The sequence below is a fragment of the Theropithecus gelada genome, chromosome 11 (assembly GCF_003255815.1).
Source record: "Theropithecus gelada isolate Dixy chromosome 11, Tgel_1.0, whole genome shotgun sequence".
Classification (NCBI taxonomy): domain Eukaryota; kingdom Metazoa; phylum Chordata; class Mammalia; order Primates; family Cercopithecidae; genus Theropithecus; species Theropithecus gelada.
Window position 1 is genome coordinate 55,714,314 of NC_037679.1, and position 19,361 is coordinate 55,733,674.

At 42.0% G+C, this 19,361-nt stretch overlaps 1 protein-coding gene across 1 annotated transcript in view; it reads left to right on the plus strand.

Moving 5' to 3' along the window:
- Positions 1-5,475: 5,475 nt before the first annotated feature.
- CFAP54 (cilia and flagella associated protein 54) overlaps positions 5,476-19,361 on the plus strand; it is a 380,538-nt gene continuing 366,652 nt past the window's right edge. The window contains exons 1-2 of the mRNA XM_025402762.1: positions 5,476-5,809; positions 16,606-16,711. Of these exons, the coding sequence (XP_025258547.1) occupies positions 5,493-5,809; positions 16,606-16,711 (423 nt within the window). The 5' untranslated portion in view covers positions 5,476-5,492. The remainder of the gene's footprint in view (positions 5,810-16,605; positions 16,712-19,361) is intronic.

Genomic DNA, 19,361 nt, shown 5'->3' on the forward strand with positions numbered 1-19,361 from the left:
TGCCCATGGACCTAGGTGAGGACAGGCACTCCTGCCTTCATGCCCAAATGTTACATTTCCCAAGACAAACCTGGCCTGCCATGCCTCTGTCCTGTGCCTATAAAAACCCCCAAGACCCTAGCAGGCAGACATACAAGTGGTTGGATGTCGAGAGGAATACATCGGTTGAAGAAGACACAGGTAGCTGGATGTCGAGAGGACATCAGAGGGAGCACGCCAGCAGAAGAGTACACCGATAGAAGCTGGTACACCGGCAGGCCATCCATTGGCAGAACGAGGCAGAGTTTGGCTGGGGCAGTTGGAGGAGAGCCCAGGCCACTAAGCAGCCCGACTCCAGGGGAAAGCCATCTCCCTTCTGGCTCCCCCATCTGCTGAGAGCTACTTCCATTCAATGAAACCTTGCAGTCATTCTCCAAGCCCACATGTGATCCGATTCTTCCTGTACACCAAGGCAAGCACCCCGGTATACAGAAAGCCCTCTGTCCTTGCAATAAGGCAGGGGTCTAATTGAGCTGACTAACACAAGCTGCTCATGGATGACTAAACTAAAGGAGCATCCTGTAACACATGCCCACTGGGGCTTCAGCTGTAAACGTTCACCCCTAGACACTGTCGTGGGGTCGGAGCCCCATAGCCTGCCTGTCTGTATACTCCCCTAGAGGTTTGAGCAGTAGGTCACTCAAGAGGCGAGCCACACCCCCATCGCACGCCCTGTAAGGGGGACAAGGGAACTTTTCCCGTTTCACTGGGATTACAGGTGTGAGCCACTGTGTGGGCTTTTAACATCTTTAATGTACTGTTTTTTTGTTTTTTTTTTCTTTTTAACAAAGCCTCTCTTGGGCAGGTGCGGTGGCTCACAGCTGTAATCCCAGCACTTTGGGAGGCTGAGGTAGGTGGACCACCTGAGGTCAGGAATTCGAGACCAGCCTGGCCAATATGGTGAAACCCCCATCTCTACTAAAAATACAAAAGTTAGCTGGGCATGGTGGCGGGTGCCTGTAATCCCAGCTGCTCGGGAGGCTGAGGCAGGAGAATCCCTTGAACCTGGGAGGCAGAGGTTGCAGTGAGTTGAGATTGCACCATTGCACTCCAGCCTGGGTGATAAGAGTGAAAATCTGTCTCAAAAACAAAACAAAACTACAAAGCCTCTCTCCTGAATATGGAACCAAGTCAAAACCAAGTCAGAATTACTTAGCATACCTTCCAACTCTCCACTGTATTTCATCGAACTTCCCTTTCTGCCTCACCTTCTGCCTCTGGATCTATGGCAGCCTGTGGCTCACCACACTAGACAGCTTGTTTATTTAGACTTGCTGTGTGTGTTTATGGCTTTGTACCTTACTCAGGCTTTTCTCTCAGTCAGGCATATCCTTCTAAATGCTCTTCATCTTTTTTTTTTTTTTTTTTCATTTGCTCATTCCAACAAAGATGTATTGAGTTGTACTGTGTGCCAGGTGCCAGGCTTGGGTGCTAGGTTACCATGGTAAGAAGGTAAATGATTGTTGCAAGGATCTTTATGTGAGTGAGAGGCATTTATAGTCTAGGGCTAAAACATCATCTCCTCTAGAATTCTCCGTTCTCTTTCCAGTTCCGAGATTCATCTTAGCACTCCTACAGTCTTCCTTCCCCCTTGCAGTCCCCTCCCCTCCCCTCACCCTCCCCTCCCCTTCTCTCCCCTCCCCTCTCCTTTTTTTGAGAAAAGATCTTGTTCTGTAGCTTAGACTGGAATACAGTGGTGTGATTATAGCTCACTGCAGCCTCAAACTCCTGGCTCAAGTTATCCTTCTGCCTCAGCCTCTTGAGTAGCTGGAATTTCAGGTGCGTGTGACCATGCCAGGCTAATTTTAAAAAGGTGTTTTTTTTTTTTTTAAATTAGAGACAGGGTCTCACTATGTTGCCCAGCTGGTCTCAAACTCCTGGCCTGAAGCAATCCTCCCACCTCGGCCTCCCAAAGTATTGAGATCACAGGCGTTAGTGACCACACCTGGCAGTCCCATATTTCTTAAACCTTTCTCACAGCACATTCCACAGCATGCCTTCCCTTCTTCCTTCCTTCTTTCCTTCCTTCCTTCCTTCCTTCCTTCCTTCCTTCCTTCCTTCCTTCCTTCCTTCCTTCCTTCCTTCCTTCCTTCCTTCTTTCCTTCCTTTTCTTTTCTTTCTTGATGGAGTCTCGCTTTGTCGCCAGCCTGGGGTGCAGTGGCGCTATCTCGGCTCACTGCAACCTCGCCTCCCAGGATGGAGCGATTCTCCTGCCTCATCCTCCTAAGTAGCAGGGATTACAGGCACACGCCACCATGTCCACCAAATCCATAACATACCTTTTAATCATGATTATTTGAGTTTGTATTATCTGCTTCCCGTTGGGAATGTATGGGTTCATCTATGCATTGTATGGACACTAACAAAATGGTTGCATTTATCTGAATAAATGGATGAAGAAGTTAAAAAAAAGTCTACATATTAGGTAGACCATATATATTGTATCTATCTGGGATAGTACAAATGATTAACAACTAAATTAAGAATTGAAAGAGCACTAACCTTACATATTCTTTAACAGTCAGTAGCTTTAGATAAAAAAGACTTTCGAATGGGCAAAAAGCATCCCTGCAGCCTGCGAAGATGTTAATTATAAGAAATAGCAATTTACATTATTTATAAGGAAGCTATTTACAGTACTTAGCCTTGCCAGACACAGTAGTTGCAGAGCTCCATTCTTTTATTACAGTGAAAAGAATAAAGCAAAGTGACAAGGAAAAAGATATTATAATGGCTGCATCTAATTACAAGGAAGATAACACCTCTAAAATGTTAAAAATGCCTTGAATTCAATTTATTTATTTTATTTTTACTATTTACTTATTTTTTTTGAGATGGGGTCTAGTTCTGTCACCCAGGCTGGAGTGAAGTGGCATGATCTCGGCTCACTGTAACCTCCGCCTCCCGGGTTCAGGTGATTCTCCTGCCTCAGCCTCCTGAGTAACTGGGATTACAGATGTCTGACACCACGCCCAGCTCATTTTTGTATTTTCAGTAGAGACGGGGTTTCAACATGTTGGCTAGGCTGATCTTGAACTCCTGATCTCAAGTGATTTGCCCATCTGAGCCTCCTGAAGTGCTGGCATTACAGGTGTGAGCCACCACACCCAGCCAATTCAATTTAAACTAAATAAAGTGTAAACTTCCATCTTATCATAATGATGATTCAGAATATAACACCCATTTAAATATTCAGTCAAGCTTCCAAAAACTACTGCAAGTTAAGCATTGTTAGCTTTAGTGTGTGCAAGGAGGAAAGTGACTAAGATGCAATGTTTCATAATTCAGGTATTTGAATTTGCTTAGACACATTTTCTTTTACCAGTGACTTAGAAATATAAGTGTCTGCCCTATGAGAAAGTTTGTTTGTGAGAGTAGCCAGATTAGAAGGAAAAACACCAGTTTGTCTTCCATTTTTTTCTTTCCTCTTCTGTGACCACTTTAATTTTATCCTGCTGTTTCACTTTCATCAATGTAATAGATAGCACTCAGTGGCAAATTACAGCAGTTTTTGATCTGAAATGGACAAGTCTGCCATGTTAGAACAAGAAAAAGATGAGAAAAAAGAGAATTTACCAAGCTGACTTTTTAAAAAGGCTATTAATATTTTTGCGAATGCCCAGTGATGAATTATTTCTCTAGGACTACATTCTTTAAAGTCTTATAATTTGTATTGCTCACTTAGAGAACAAGATAAAATCTTTGTTGATCAAAGGGTGATATCTACATCCTGATTAGAGAATTGGACTCCTACAGTGAGGTGTCATTGCATCTCACTGCTTGCCAGGAAGTTTCTCTGGCTATAATTAACTGCGCTGATGAGCAAAATTATCTTCCTTCAAAGAGTATTAGGGTACAGTAGACGTGACATATTAGGCCAGCCTCACAAATTAGCACAGGCCCACAGAGCCTGCATGAAATTAGGTCAGACTTGAAAGATATCAGGCTGTGGTCCAATAAGCTTCTTAGTCTGAAATGGAAAATTGGGTTCACAGGGTGTTAGGGTCACTGTCTTTATTTAAGTGTGATAGAACTGGTAACAATTTTCAGCGTTAAAGACCGATTTTTCTAAGCCACCAAATATTTCTGGTTCTTCTCTTAGATAATTTATTGTGTTGCATAATTTATAAGAAAAGAAGGTTCTCCATTTTCTCAATACTCATACTTTAATAAATTCAATTCTGACTTTTGCCTATAATAAATAGGGAAAGAATAAACTCCCCAAGTATTTTCCTGGAGGTCTGTAGTTTCCCCATCAGAAGCAAAGTCTCCTAAAATCCCTGTTTAAAATGCAAAGTATTTTGAGAGTTAACACTTCAGGCCACTAGTATGTATTAATGTCCTATGGTTAAGGTTGAGCAAAATGTACATTAATTTAGAATACAAGATCATTAAAGTAAGGCTGGAATGTGCATAAATAGATGTAATCATAATTATTAGAGGCACAGACATCATGTCCACAGTTACAGACCTCAAGGTACAAATAGAGTAAAGAGAATAGATCAGTTGCATATACAGTACTCCCCAGCTATCTGTGGGGGACTAGTTCCATGACACCTGCAGATACCAAAATCTGTGGATGCTCAAGCCTCTGATATGAAATGCTGTAGTATTTGCATACAACTTATGCACATTCTTCAGGATGTTTTAAATCATCTCTAGATAACTAGTAATACCTAACACAGTATAAATGCTATGTAAATAGTTGTTGTATTTTTGTGTTATTTTTTCTGTTGTATTGTTATTTCTAATTTTGTTCTGAATATTTACAGTCTGCAGTTGTTTGAATCCACAGATGAAGAAGCTGAGATTTGGAAGGCCGACTGTATTTGATTCTTAAACTGCTTGTCAGATATTTCTCTAATTTCGATTTGATTAACAAGCTTTGCTTTGGTGAGTGATCAGTACAGCCTATTCATTTTGAGCACAGGTTTTGGAGTCACAAGCTGAGGACCTGGTCCCTGACACTACGATTGTACGCTGACCTTTGTCAAATGACTTAACCTCCTTGAGCCTTAGTTTCCTAAACTGTGAGATGGATATACTAATAGTATCCTAAGTTGTAAAGTAGTTATGATGATTAAATGAGATAAATGAAAGTACATGTTTCAAATGCTTACTGCCTGACACACGTGAATGGTCATGGTCATCATAATTATCGTTTTAACATGGATAAAGAATATAGTCTGGATTTGTGACCTTAAATTTTTGGCTCTAATATTTGCCAGCGCTCTGCTCAGAACATTCTTTGTTCGCACTTCATACAGCGGTGCCAGCGCGCAGCCAGGCAACACCCTCAGGAGCATCATTCTTTTCTGGACCTGGTTCTTTCTCGCTCTGCCCTCCAGGGGCCGCTGTGTTTCTCGGAAAGCGCGCGGGATGCTCGGTTGCCACGAGACCGTCGCCAGGCAACCGCGTCTACACACACTCCAGACGGGCCGGGGGGCGTCAATATGGCGGCGCAGGGCGCCCCCTCGAGCTCTCCGTCAGACGACTCTACCGCCTCGGGGTCGCTGGCAGAACTGCCACCGACAGCGACCGCGACTTCGAGGTCGCCCCCAGAGTCGAAGGGGAGCTCCCGGAGCTCGCTGCTTCAGTGGACCTGCCCCGAGGACTCATTGCCCCTAGCCGTGTTTTATGGGCCGCTGGACGCGAAAAACCCGCTCCTGGCCTCTTGTGAGAAGGAGATCCGGGAGTTGTTAGGCTTTATGAGGAAAAAGAAGGCTTTAGCCACCACGGAGGAAGAGAAGCACGAATTCCGCCGGCGTTGGTAAGCGCTGGCGGGGCACTGGGGAGGGCGCCGGCCAAAGGAGGGACCCCTGGAGAGGGTTTGAGGATGCAGGTAGTGGCCCCGGAGCTGGTTCAGCGTCGCGGACGCAGGGGCTGCCTGAAGGGCCCAGGAGAGATAAACAGAGTTTAAGAAGTGGAGACTTGTCGCTCTTAACAATCCTTAATTCCTGAGAGATGTTATATCTTGGCTTCCTGCTCAGGTCAAAATAAAAATCTACACAGGAATGTTTCATAACTCACTATTTGTTATTTGACCAGAAAAGAAAGATGGTAACATAAGCAGGAAAGAACCTTAAAAAGAGTTCGCAGTTTGCAGTAATAACATGGTGATAGAACTCCCAAAAGGTAAACAGTTGCGCAGAATGAATCGCAAAATTAAGAAAAAGTCACTGTAATCCTAATAACAATCTAAGAAGGAATTAAAGTGCACATGTTCACAGGATGACATACTTCATTGTATCAAGAGCTAGCTTCATGAACCTAATCTACCTCAAAGTTATTCCTTTTTCTCTATATACAAATTTTATGTACTTATAACATGAAAAGTTTTGAAACCCTTGAGTGAGCCAAAAATTTATACTTGAATACAAAATACAAAAATTAGCTGGGTGTGGTGGCACATGCCTGTACTCCCAGCTACTCAGGAGGATGAGGCAGGATAATTGCTTGAACCTGGGAGGCAGAAGCTGCAGTGAGCTGGGATGACACCACTACACCCCAACCTGGGCGACAGAGCAAGACTCTCAAAAAATAAATAAATAAAATAAAATATTTTTGTTATGCATTTAACAACTATTTATTGAGCACATACTGTATATCAAGTACTGTTCAAGGAACTAGGAAAATATCAAGTTAACAAAACATAAAAATCCATGTCCTTATGGAGCATATATTTTTGTGAATATAAACAACCACTAAACAAATATGTAAGTAAATAATTTTACAAAGAGATGACTGCTAGGGAGAAAAATAGAACAGGGAGTCGTGATGGAGGATATGAGATGAATGTTGCAATTTTATCTTTTTTTTGAGATGGGGTGTCACTCTTGCACAGGCTGGTGTGCAGTGGCTCAGTCCTGGCTCACTGAAACCTTGAACTCGGAGGCTCAAGGGATCCTCCCAGCTTGACCTCTCAAAGTATTGGATAACAGGCATGAGCCACTGCACCTGGCCTGAGTGTTGCAATTTTAAATGGGGTGGTGGGAAGCATGGTTAGGGAAGGTCAGGAAAAGTCACTTTTGAGAAAGATGAGAAAGATATATGGGAACAATTGATGAGGATTTTTGTGCACAGAGTAGGTCACACAGGGAGAATGGCAGATGGGAAAGACCTGGGGTGGAATTGTGATTGTGGAAAGAGCAAGAGGGAGGGAGATCAAGAGTTTATAATTTTATAAAAATTGAGATGTGATTCAGCATCCAGGTGGAGCTGCTATGTAGGTAGTTGGACATTTGAATCTGGAAGTCAGATGAGATATACATTTGGGATTCATATGATATTTAAATCATGACACCTGATGAATAGCTAAGAGAGTGTGTGTGTAAATGGAGAAGGGAAGAGTCCAAGGATTGAGCCCTGGGATGCTCTAGCATGGACAGGGAGAGGCAATAAGAAGAAACCAGCAGAGACTAAGGAGGAGTGGCCAGTGGAAAACCATTAAGTGCCTGGTGTACTAGAAGCAGGTAGAGAAAGTATTTCAGGAAGAAAGGGATGATCAGCTGTGGCAAATTCTGCTGACTGGCCAAGTAAGATGAGAACCAAGAATTGACCAAGGAAAGTCCATTATATACCTACCCTATATGCTTTATTTATTTATTTATTTATTGAGAGGGAGTTTCACTCTGTACCGCAGGCTGGAGTGCAGTGCCGTGATCTCAGCTTACTGCAACCTCTGCCTCCCGGGTTTCAGGGATTCTTGTGCCTCAGCCTCTGAGTAGCTGGGACTACAGGCGCCTGCCACCACGCCCAGCTAATTTCTGTATTTTTAGTAGAGACGGGGTTTCGCCATGTTGGCCAGGCGAGTCTGGAACTCCTGACCTCAGGAGATCCACCTGCCTTGGCCTCCCCAATTGCTGGGGTTACAGGCGTGAGCCACTGTGCCCAGTTTATACATTTATATTTAAATAGTTTCCATCTTTGAATTTCATCTACGCATCTCCACTACCAGCATTCCAGTCCAAACCACCACCATTTCACATTTTCCCTACAGCCACTCTGTCTCAAATCTATCCTTCACCTAGCAGTCAGGATAATCTTTGTAAATCTTATCTAAAGTCTTTCTATTGCTTCCCATTGCTTTTGGAATAAACTTAAGAATTCTGATACTCTCCAGGGGTTGAGGTGTTGACCCTGCCTGCCTTTCTCAGCTCTCTTTTCTCTCCTCCCCTCCTCTCCCCTCCCCTCCCCTCTCCTCTCCTCTCCCCTCCCCTCCCCTCTCCTCTCCTCTCTCTCAAGACTTTCCAGAGAAACAGGTCCTACTGTTTCTCACCCCAGAGCTTTTATATTTGCTATCTTTGTTGTCTGAATGTTCTTCCCTAAGCTTTTCAAAAATCTGGCTCCTTCTCTTTTTTTCAGGCCTCAGCTCAGTTGTTACCTTCTTAGAGTGGCCTTTCCTATCTAATGCAGATTCACTCATAGGTTTATATTTTTTAAATGATTTGTTTTCTTGTGCATTGTCTGTCTCATTAGGATGTAAGCTCCCTGGTGACTTTGGATAATGTGTCTCTCTTTCATTGCTGTATTTCTGGCACTTAACCTGGGGATTGGGACATAGTAAACATTCAATAAATATTTAGTATTGAAAGAATTCAAGAGTTATTATCCTTGGCCTGGTGTAGTGGCTTACACCTGTAATCCCAGCACTCTGGGAGGCCGAGGCGGGCAGGTCACCTGCGGTCAGGAGTTTGAGATCAGCCTGGCCAACATGACGAAATTCTGTCTCTACTAAAAAATACAAAAATTAGCTGGGCGTGGTGGTATGCGCCTGTAATCCCAGCTATTCAGGAGGCTGAGGCATGAGAATCGCTTGAACCGGGGAGGTGGAAGTTGCTGGTATGCTGAGATCATGCCACTGCACTCCAGCCTGGGTGACAGAATGAGACTCTGTCTCAAAAAAAAAAAAAAGTTATTATCTTTATATTCTCAGTAATTGTGAATATTACATATAGGAAAGTAGACATGGGCCAGTCTATGTACGGTATCTGTGCCATCTTTAACAAGACTGTAAGAATCACAAGCGTTGGATTGACACATGCCTTAACAGTCCAACCTCTCACACAATTTTGGCCTTTATTTATACAATAATTTTTATTGAGTGCCTGCTATGTATGAGGCAATGTACTAGACACTGGTTACACAGTGGTGAACAAAATAGATATGGGAGTCAGTATTCGTGGAGCTTACAGTCTAGAGAGGGAGATAGACATTCAGTAAGTCATTAGTAAATATGCAAACAACAAATGCCATGAAAGTAACTGCTGAGCACTTATATGTGTCAGGCATCCTACTAGGCACTGTGGCTATAGCAGTGAACCAGACAAAAATCTCTGCCTTCTCAGAGTTTATAGTCTAGAGAGGGAACTAGACAATAAACATCAATTATGTGTATTTTATGGTAATTTAGGAATGATAAATGCTGCCGGGCGCAGTGGCTCATGCCTGTAATCCTAGCACTTTGAGAGGCTTAGGCAGGTGGATCACGAGGTCAGGTGTTCGAGACCAACCTGGCCAACATAGTGAAACCCTGTCTCTACGAAAAATACAAAAAATTAGCCGGGCATGGTGGCGGGTGCCTGTAATCCCAGCTACTCGGGAGGCCAAGGCAGGAGAATCACTTGAACGTGGGAAGCGGAGGTTGCATTGAGCCAAGATTATACCACTGCACTCCAGCCCAACAGAGTGAGACTCCGTCTCAAACAAACAAACAAACAAACAAACAAAAAAACCAAAGAAATGATACATGCTAGAGAGAAAAAGAAGATAGTCTATTCCTATTAGAAATTAAAAAGAAAAAAAAAAAAGAGAAGAGGTTATGGAGTGGAAGACAGGAAGTTGCAATTTTCGTTAAGGTGGTCAGAGTAGATGACACTTAAAGCAGAGGCTTAAAGAGAATGTAGTGGGGACTTGCTTTTGAATGAGTGATAAGTGAGGTGCCATTAAGCTGAGATTAGAAGGACACCAGGGATTTGACTAGCCAAATGGAGAGGATGAACAGGGGGACAAGAATGCAGGAAGATCCTTGGCAGAACAGATCCATTCCTACTTCGGAGGAATGGACAGAATCCCATTTAGCAGAAGCACAGTGAAAGAGGTACAACAGTATGAGGTGAGATTTAGAGGAATAATAGGGCTTTGGAAGGTTTTAGAGGCCATTTTAAAGAGTTTGCATTTATTCCATTGGATAGTTTTGCAGAAGGATTATGTAATTTTTTTTTTTTGAGACAGCCTCACTCTGTCGTCAAGGCTGGAATGCAGTGGCGCAATCTCAGCTCACTACAACCTCTTCCTCCTGGGTTCAAGCGATTCTCCTGCCTCAGCCCCCTGAGTAACTGGGATTACAGGCTCATGCCACCACACCCGGCTAATTTTTGTGTTTTTAGTAGAGACAGGGTTTCACCGTGTTGGCCAGGCTGGTCTCAAACTCCTGACCTCAAGTGATCCACCTGCCTCAGCCTCCCAAAGTGCTGGGATTACAGGTGTGAGCCACCCTGCACAGCCTAATTTTTGTTTTAAGATATTATTCTGATGATTATATCCAAAGGGAACAAGAATAGCAGTGTAGAGACCAGTTAGGAGTACAGGAGGTAGGAGTTGCTTTTATAATATATTTGACAGATGGTTATTATTATTATTATTATTATTTTTTGAGACAGTCTCGCTCTGTCGCCAGGCTGGAGTGCAGTGATGTGATATTGGCTCACTGCAACTTCTGCCTCCCGGATTCAAGTGATTCTCCTGCCTCAGCCTCTTGAGTAGCTGGGACTACAGATGCGAGCTACCACACCCAGCTAATTTTTGTATTTTTAGTAAAGACGGGGTTTCACTATGTTGGCCAGGATGGTCTCAATCTCTTGACCTCGTGATCCGCCTGCTTTGACCTCCCAAAGTGTTGAGATTACAGGTGTGAGCCACTGCGCCCGGCCGACAGATGGTTATTTTTTATATCAAAATGTGTTTCTCCTTATAACTATGGTAACTTCCATAAGCATAAAATTCATAGTATTTAAAATATAAATTATTGTCATACCAGAAATGTCTTTAAATAAGAGCATGATACATTTTTAAAAAATGTGCTTTTGCTATAAGCACATAAGATTGAGGTATTGAGGTATTCTGCTTATACAGTTATGATTTTCTTTTCTTTCTTTCTTTCTTTCTTTTTTTTTTTTTTTTTTTGAGACAGTGTCTTGCTCTGTCGCCCAGGCTGGAGTGCAGTAGCTGGATCTTGGCTCACTGCTACGTCCACCTCCTGGGTTCAGTCAATCAGACGATTCACGTGCCTCAGCCTCCTTGGTATCTGGACTATAGGTGCGTGTCACCACACCCGGCTAATTTTTGTTTTTTTTTAGTAGAGACGGGGTTTTGTGATGTTTCCCAGGCTGGTCTTGAACTTCTGACCTCAAGCGATCTGCCCACCTTGGCCTCCCAAAGTGCTGGGATTACAGGCGTGAGCCATCGCACCTGGATGATTTTCTATTTTAGAACATTTTACATATCTAGCAACAGTCAGCAATCCCAAGTACATTGACATTTTCTTCTCAAATGATGTACATTCTATAGTATATATTATATATTTTTGGTTTAAGCATTATGTAAGCTATTCCCAATGAGCAGTCTTAACCTGAACTTAGAGTTCAACAAAAAAGACATTTTTTCTTTCTTATTATATAATCTTGATTGATTTAACAAAGCTGATATTTTTCTTTTATGAGTAACAAGCCTAGTCATCATTATCTCATCTGTAAGATTTAGAAGAATTAATTATTTCATCTACATAATTTAAGAATTCTAGTAAGACTTGGTGAATTTCTTGGATTCATTATATTTATTCAAATACTGTGGCATTTCATGAAGCATCAAATGAAAGTGAAAGAAGTAATAAAGCAAACAAAACACCTCTCCCCTTTTAAATGTCTGTGGTTTATATTTGCCATATTTATTTGGCATTGTTATTTATTACTTGGTACATGCATATATTTTTCTACCTAAATATATGATTAATCAGTTCATGAAGGAGAAATGCATTGCGTCCTTCACTCAATCAATGACTCAATCAATATTATTTAATTACCCAAATGAATTAATTGACAGGTTTCTGTTTAGATGTTTCATCATTACTCCAACACATACATCATAAGTATTAGAGCCATCATCAGTTCTTAAGTTTAGGTCCTGTATTAGCCAGCTCAGGTTGCCATAACAAAATACTATAGACTAGGTGGCTTAAACAACAGACATTTATTTATTTTTCATAGTCTGAAGGCTGGAAGTCCCAGATCAAGATCCAGCAGGATTGGTTTCTCATGAGGACTCCTCTCCTGGTTTGTAGAAGGCTGCTTTGTCCTCAAGCATGGAGACTGTAAACAATTTATGACCATCTCATAAAAGAGCAAGCTCTCTGGAGTCTCTTCTTGTAGGGACATTAATTCCATCAGGCCAGGGTACTAACTTTATGATTTCATTTAACCTTAATTGCTTCCTTAGAGGCCCTGTTTCCAAATACAACCACACCGGGGGTTAGGATTTCAACATATGAATTGGGGGGCAGTGGGGGAGGGGTCACAAACATTCAGTCTTATCTAGAAATTTATGAGATAGGATTGGACACCTGTTAGGGGATATTTGGGTTTTTGCTAGAGGCATATATAATTTCTGGGAGAGAGGAAAGAAGTAAATGTTAACTAAATGAATGAATAACATAGGCAATGATCTGCTACCGTTTGAAACTCTGGTTAGAAAGCATTTTGAAAATACTGTTTGTTTTGTTTTTGTTTTACTTGGTGGAGGGAAGTATAGCTCTAAGTGGATTGACTGGCTGTTTGAACCCTGAGCCCTTCACAGGAAAAAAGAAAACAAGAACAAAGAATGTTTTCTTCCCTATCATTCATTCATTCATTCATTCATTCATTCATCCGTCTTTCAGCAGATATTTATTGAGTACCCACATGTAGTAGGTATTCACTACTGTTGGGCCTGGGCAATGAATAATATTGTTGAAGTCCTTGACCTCAGGGAGTTTACTTTCCAGAGGACTGGAAAGCTCATTCATATAGTTGTTAAGATCACAGATGCACTGAGCCTCAGCTTCATCAGCTGTATCTTTGGGATATTGATATTACCTTTCTTGGGGTTGTTGTGAAAATGAAGTGAAAAAAGGTACGCATATAGGCAAAAGACCCAAAATAGCCAACACAGCATTGAAGGAGAAGAAAGTTGGAGGACTGACACGACTCAATTTCAAGACTTGCTGTAAAGCTACAGTATTCAAGATAGTGTGACACTGGTGAAAGAATAGACAAATCCGTGGAACAATATACGCAGCTCAGAAGTAGACTCACATAAATATAGTCAACTTGTTAGGGAAACAGGAGCATAGGAGAACCAGAGTAATGGCATTTTAAAATCAACTCCATCTTAAAATTAGCAGGGCACGTTCCTTGCCAGGCGTGACCCATGGTCATAAATTTTTTATAGTTGAAGAAACAGCCTAAAGATGCCTGCAAAGACAAACACCTACAATAGCAGAAGGTCCAGATGTCCCAATACCCATAACAATATATGCCTTCAAGGTAATTATAGCTATGCCTTGATGTACTGCACATGAAAACATTGAGGATAGTTTCCTTTAAATCCACAGAGTAATAAATTTTGTCACACGGTTGGCCTACCTGCATATAGACCTAACTTAGCCTGGCTTTTTACATAGATAAGACCCCTATATAAGAAGAGTTTAAAACAAAGAGAGTGTGTTCATCTTCCTGCTTTCTGAGGTTGCCCGACTCTGTAACTAAGTAGCTTTCAATAAATGATCTCTTCCCACTGCACTCTGTGACTTGTCTTGAATTCCTTCCTGTGCGAGATCCAAGAGTCCTCTCTTGGGGTCTGGATCAAAACCCCTTTTCTGGCAACAAACTAATCTTTGGCAAGTGAGCAAAGTCAATTCAATGGAGAACAGCGTCTTCAGTAAATGGTCCTGGAGCAACTGGATATCCACATGCCAAAAAATGAATCTAGATGCAGACTGTACACCCTTCACAAAAATTAACTCAAAATGGATCACCTACCTAAATATAAAATGCAGTATTATGAAACTCCTGGCCAGGCACCATGGCTCATGCCTGTAATCCCAGCACTTGGGGAGGCTGAGGCAGGCGGATCACAAGGTCAGAGATCGAGACCATCCTGGTCAACATGGTGAAAACCCATCTCTACTAAAAATACAAAAGTTAGCTGGGCGTGGTGGTGCGTGCCTATAGTCCCAGCTACTTGGGAGGCTGAAGCAGGAGAATCACTTGAATCCAGGAGGCAGAGGCTGCAGTGAGCTGAGATGGGGCCACTGCACTCCAGCCTGGTGACAGAGCAAGACTCTGTCTCAAAACAAAAAATAAAAAATAAAGAAACTCCTAGTAGATAACAAGAGAGAATCTAGGTGACCTTGGGTTTGGTGATGACTTTGAATATACGGTACCAAGGCATGATCCATGAAAGAAAGAATTGATAAGCTGGACTTCATTAAAGTTAAAAATTACTGCTCTATGAAAGATACTGTCAAGGGAATGAAAGGATAAGCCACAAATTGGGAGAAAATATTTGCAAAAGACTTATTTGATAAAGGACTGTTATCCAAAGTGTACAAAGAACTCTGAAAACTCAGCAATAACAACAACCTGATTTTACTTTTTAAAAAATTTTTATTTATTTATTTATTTACTGATTTTTTTGAGATGAAGTCTTGCTCTTTTGCCCAGGCTGGAGTGCAGTGGCCTGATCTCGGCTCATCGCAGCCTCCACCTCATGAGTTCAGATGATTCTCTTCCTGAGTAGCTGGGACTACAGGTGTGTGCCACCATGCCTGGCTAATTTTTGTATTTTTAGTAGAGACGAGGTTTCAGCATGTTCACCATGCTGGACAGGCCGATCTCAAACTCCTGACCTCAACTGATCCACCTGTCTCGGCCTCCCAAAGTGCTGGGATTACAGGTGTGAGCCACCGTGTCCAGCCAACAACCTGATTTTAAAAATGGGCCAAAGACTTTAACAGACACCTCACCAAAGAAGATACACAGATGGCAAATAAACATATGAAAATATGTTCCACATCATATGTAATCAGGTGAATGCAAGTTAAAGCAACAATGAGATACCCTACACGCCTATTAGGAAGGCTAAAATCTAGAAAACTGACAACACCAAATGCTGGGAAGGATGTAGAGCAGGGAAGTCTCTCATTCATTGCTGGTGGGAATGCAAAATAGTACAACCACTTTGGAAGACAGGTGGTTTCTTACAAAATTAAACATATTCTTACCATAACATTCTCCCCTTGTACTCCTTGGTATTTATCCAAAGGAATTGAAAACTTATGTCCATATAAAAACCTGAACATTGGGCCTGGTGCGGTGACTCACGCCTGTAGTGCTAGCACTTCGGGAGGCCTAGGCGGGTGGATTACCTGAGGTCAGGAATTTGAAACCAGCCTGGCCAACATGGCAAAACCCTGTCTCTACTAAAAATACAAAAATCAGCCAGGTATGGTGGTGCACGCCTGTAATCCCAGCTACTCGGGAGGCAGAGGAAGGAGAATTGCTTGAACTCTGGAGGTGGAGGTTGCAGTGAGCCAAGATCGTGGCACTGCATTCCAGCCTGGGCAACAGGAGCAAGACTCCATCTCAAAAAACAAAACAAAACAAAACACAAAAACCCCTGCACATCAGTATTTCTGGCAGCCTTATTCATAATTGCCAAAAATTGCCAAAACTTGTAAGCAACCAAGATGTCATTCAGCATGTGAGTGGATAAACTGTAATGCATCCAGATAATGGAATATTATTCAGTGCTAAAAAGAAATGAGCTATCAAGCCATGAGAAGACATGGAGGAAACTTAGATGCATATTGCTAAGTGAAAGAAGCCAATCTGAAAAGGTTTCATACTGTATGATTCCAACTGTATGACATTTTGGAAAAGGCAAAACTATGGAGACAGTAAAAATATCAGTGGTTAACAGAGATTGAGCGGGAAAGGAGGGATGAATAAGTGGAGCACAGAGGATTTTTAGGATAGTGAATCTACTCTGTGATATTTTCACAGTGAATAGACTTTATATACATTTGTCCAAACCCATGGAATGGATGACACCAACAGTGAACCCTAAACTATGGACTTTGGGTGATAATGATGTGTCAATGTAGGTTCATCATAACGAAGGTACCATTCTAGTGGAGTTGTTGATAATGGGGGAGGGCTGTGCATGTTTGGGGGCACAGGGTATATATATGGGAAATCTCAGTACCTTCTGCTCAATTCTGTTGTGAACTTAAAATTGCTCTATGAAGTAAAGTATCTAAAAAAAAAACACATGTAAAGAGCTGCAATCAATGCTTGGTACATAGGAAGCAATAATTTTAACTGTAATTACATTTATTATTAATAATTGGACATTAACAATAAGGCACATTGGAAAGGCTTAGCACAAGGTAAGTTTTAAAGGATTGCTTGCGAATTAATTGAGGTTTCCTGCAGACTTTGACAATGTCGTTTTATTTTATGATTTTTACAGTGCCACTTCTTTGTTTAATATCTGGACTAAATACGCCCCCAGGCTGCCAGCAGACTATTACAACGAAAAGCTTCTGAAGGTTGGAGATAGCCTTTGTCAAATGAAAGTAAGTGCCTCTGGAGGAAAGAGAGCCAAAAAGAAATTCATTTGGCTAATTATTATTACAGTATTTAGTCTGATACCCTTCCTATTTTACATGTTTTGATTTTTCTCTTAGAAAAAAATAAATGAGTACCTAAAAATTTTAATAAGGCACAATAACTAAAAAAGTGTTTGCTTTTTAATTTTGTAGTTGAGATTTCCCAGAGGTGAGACATTCCTGGACAGCCAGGCAGCTGGCTGTGGATGGGCAGGAGCGTGGCCGGGTTCACAGAGGGTGTGGTAGGCGCACAACAGGAAATGCTGAATCATCGTGTTCCTACCTCATACAAAGGAGCCCAGACACCACTTCCTGTTGTTTTTCATATGGCTGGCCTTGCCCAGTGGTCAACCTTCAGGGCTCTTGGCCTTGCAGCTCTGTTGCCTGCTTCAGTGCCCTGTTTATTAAACTCTTTCTTAATGTTTTGCTATATGTAATTATAACAGTCATTCCATACATACCCTGTTTCTTGCTCAGTATTGTATTCCAGACTGAGTTTGTGTCCTACTTTTAGTTTCACCTGAATGTCTAGAGCTTGGAATGCTGTGGACTTGTGGACTTGGTTTGCTGAGACCACAGCATGGCTGGGTTTTCCATTAATGATCATGTGAGTTTCTCCCTTAAACTCTGGCCTAGATCCAAATTATTCTAAGTTATGTGAACATCAGACAATGGGATTTTAGGCCAGCTGTGGGCAGTGTTCAGTGTTTTCTCAATCTTCAGTTTCTCAACTTCATTTTTCCCCTCTGTTTCTATTTTCTGGACTTTAATCCTCTTGGTCTGGGAGACAAATTTACCAAATAGAGGATATGAGTGGTGGAACTTCATAATGATGAACTAAGATCTGTTTTCTTCTGCCAAAACTAGAGAATAACCATAGTTCCACATAAATGAACCGTGGGTCTTAGAAACTTGAAAAACAGGGCTTGGTAAGCTACAGAAAAGAAACCCAGGTGAGATTCAACTTGTAAGCTTTATTCATGTAAGTGGAATAAGAGTGTTGACAAGAATTAGAAGACAGCCCCCTCTCCATCCTTATACTTTTCAGTGTAAGAAGCTGGTAATACAATTAAAAAGCACAGTGTAGGGTTGTTTGAGAAATATCTGTGTGGGTGGAATGGATATTGCTGGAGGGAAGGGAGGTGTATGTTAGAAGCTGATAAAGCTAGTTAAAGATGGCTAGTAGCTAAGGATTCAGAATGTTTTAGATAGAAAGGCCTAGATAGTATATTTTAATATTTAATTAAAAGAACAAAGAAAAAGTTTTGTCTACTTTTCACTGAAGGAAATGTTGGCCAGGCTGGGCATGGTGGCTCACACCTGTAATCCCAGAACTTTGGTAGGCTGAGGAGGGCAGATTGCTTGCTTGAGCCCAGGAGTTTGAGACCAACCTGGGCAACATGGCAAAACACTGTCTCTTAAAAAAAAAAAAAGGTATTTATAATTCTGAAAATGAACTTGTTACTTTGGTTTCTAGGCTCTATTTTTATTTTAGTTGTAGTAAAGATCGTCTTGTGGAATATTTGTTTTAAACCTAGATTTGAATTTATTATATGACTCAAGTTAGAGCAGAAAAGATTCAGGATTAATTAGTGAGCAAAAAACAAATCTATAATAGAAATTTAAACAAAACAGTGTTTGACTGAAGATGCCTCCCAAGGGGCTAGGTAACTAGACAGGCAGTTCACACTTTGGGCAGTTGCTTTTCCCGGGGATGAAGTTGCCGGGGAGGGAGCTGAGGAAGGGTTGCAAGTGACTCATTTTGAAAGGACTGCTTACATCCTCTGCCCTGAAACCCTCCAGGTAACTGAGCCCTGTGGGTTACAGAAATGGGGCATCTGATTCTGTTATGGGAACACAAGCATGACTTTGAATGAATAAAAATCCCACTGCTCAAATGCTTTTTATTTGTCCTAATGCAGCTTCAAAGTCTGTTGACAGATGAGAGAGAGGCAGGTAGCTCACCTCACTCTGCATTTGTTTCTTTTAGCTTCTCTTCTTTGGTTCCCTCTTTCTTCCTCTCTTCCCTCCTCTCTCCCTCCCTCTCCCTCCCTCTCCCTTTCCTTCCTCCCTCTCTGTCTGCCTCCCTTCCTTTCTCTTTTTCTTTCTCCTTCCTTCCTTCCTTCCTTCCTTCCTTCCTTCCTTCCTTCCTTCCTTCCTTCCTTCCTTCCTTCCTTCCTTCCTTTTTTCTTCTTCTTCTTTCTTTCTCTCTTTCCTTCTTTCTTTTTCTTTCTCTCTCTCTTCTCTCTTTTTCTTTCTCTCCCTCCCTTTATTTTTTCCCTCCTCCTTCCCTCCCTCTCTCTTTCTTCCTTTCCTTTCTTTTCCTTCCTTTCTTTCTCTTTCTTTCCCTTCCTTTCTTCCCCCTTCCTTTCCTTTCCCCTTCTCTTCCCTTTTCTTTTCCTTTCCTATCCCTTCCCCTTCCTTCCCTTTCCTTCCTTCCTTCCTTCCTTCCTTCCTTCCTTCCTTCCTTCCTTCTTCCCTCCCTCCCTCCCTCCCCTCCCCTCCCTCCCTCCCTCCCCTCCCCTCCCCTCCCTCCCTCCCCTCCCCTTCCCTCCCTCCCTCCCTCCCTCCCTTCCTTCCTTCCTTCCTTCCTTCCTTCCTTCCTTCCTTCCTTCCT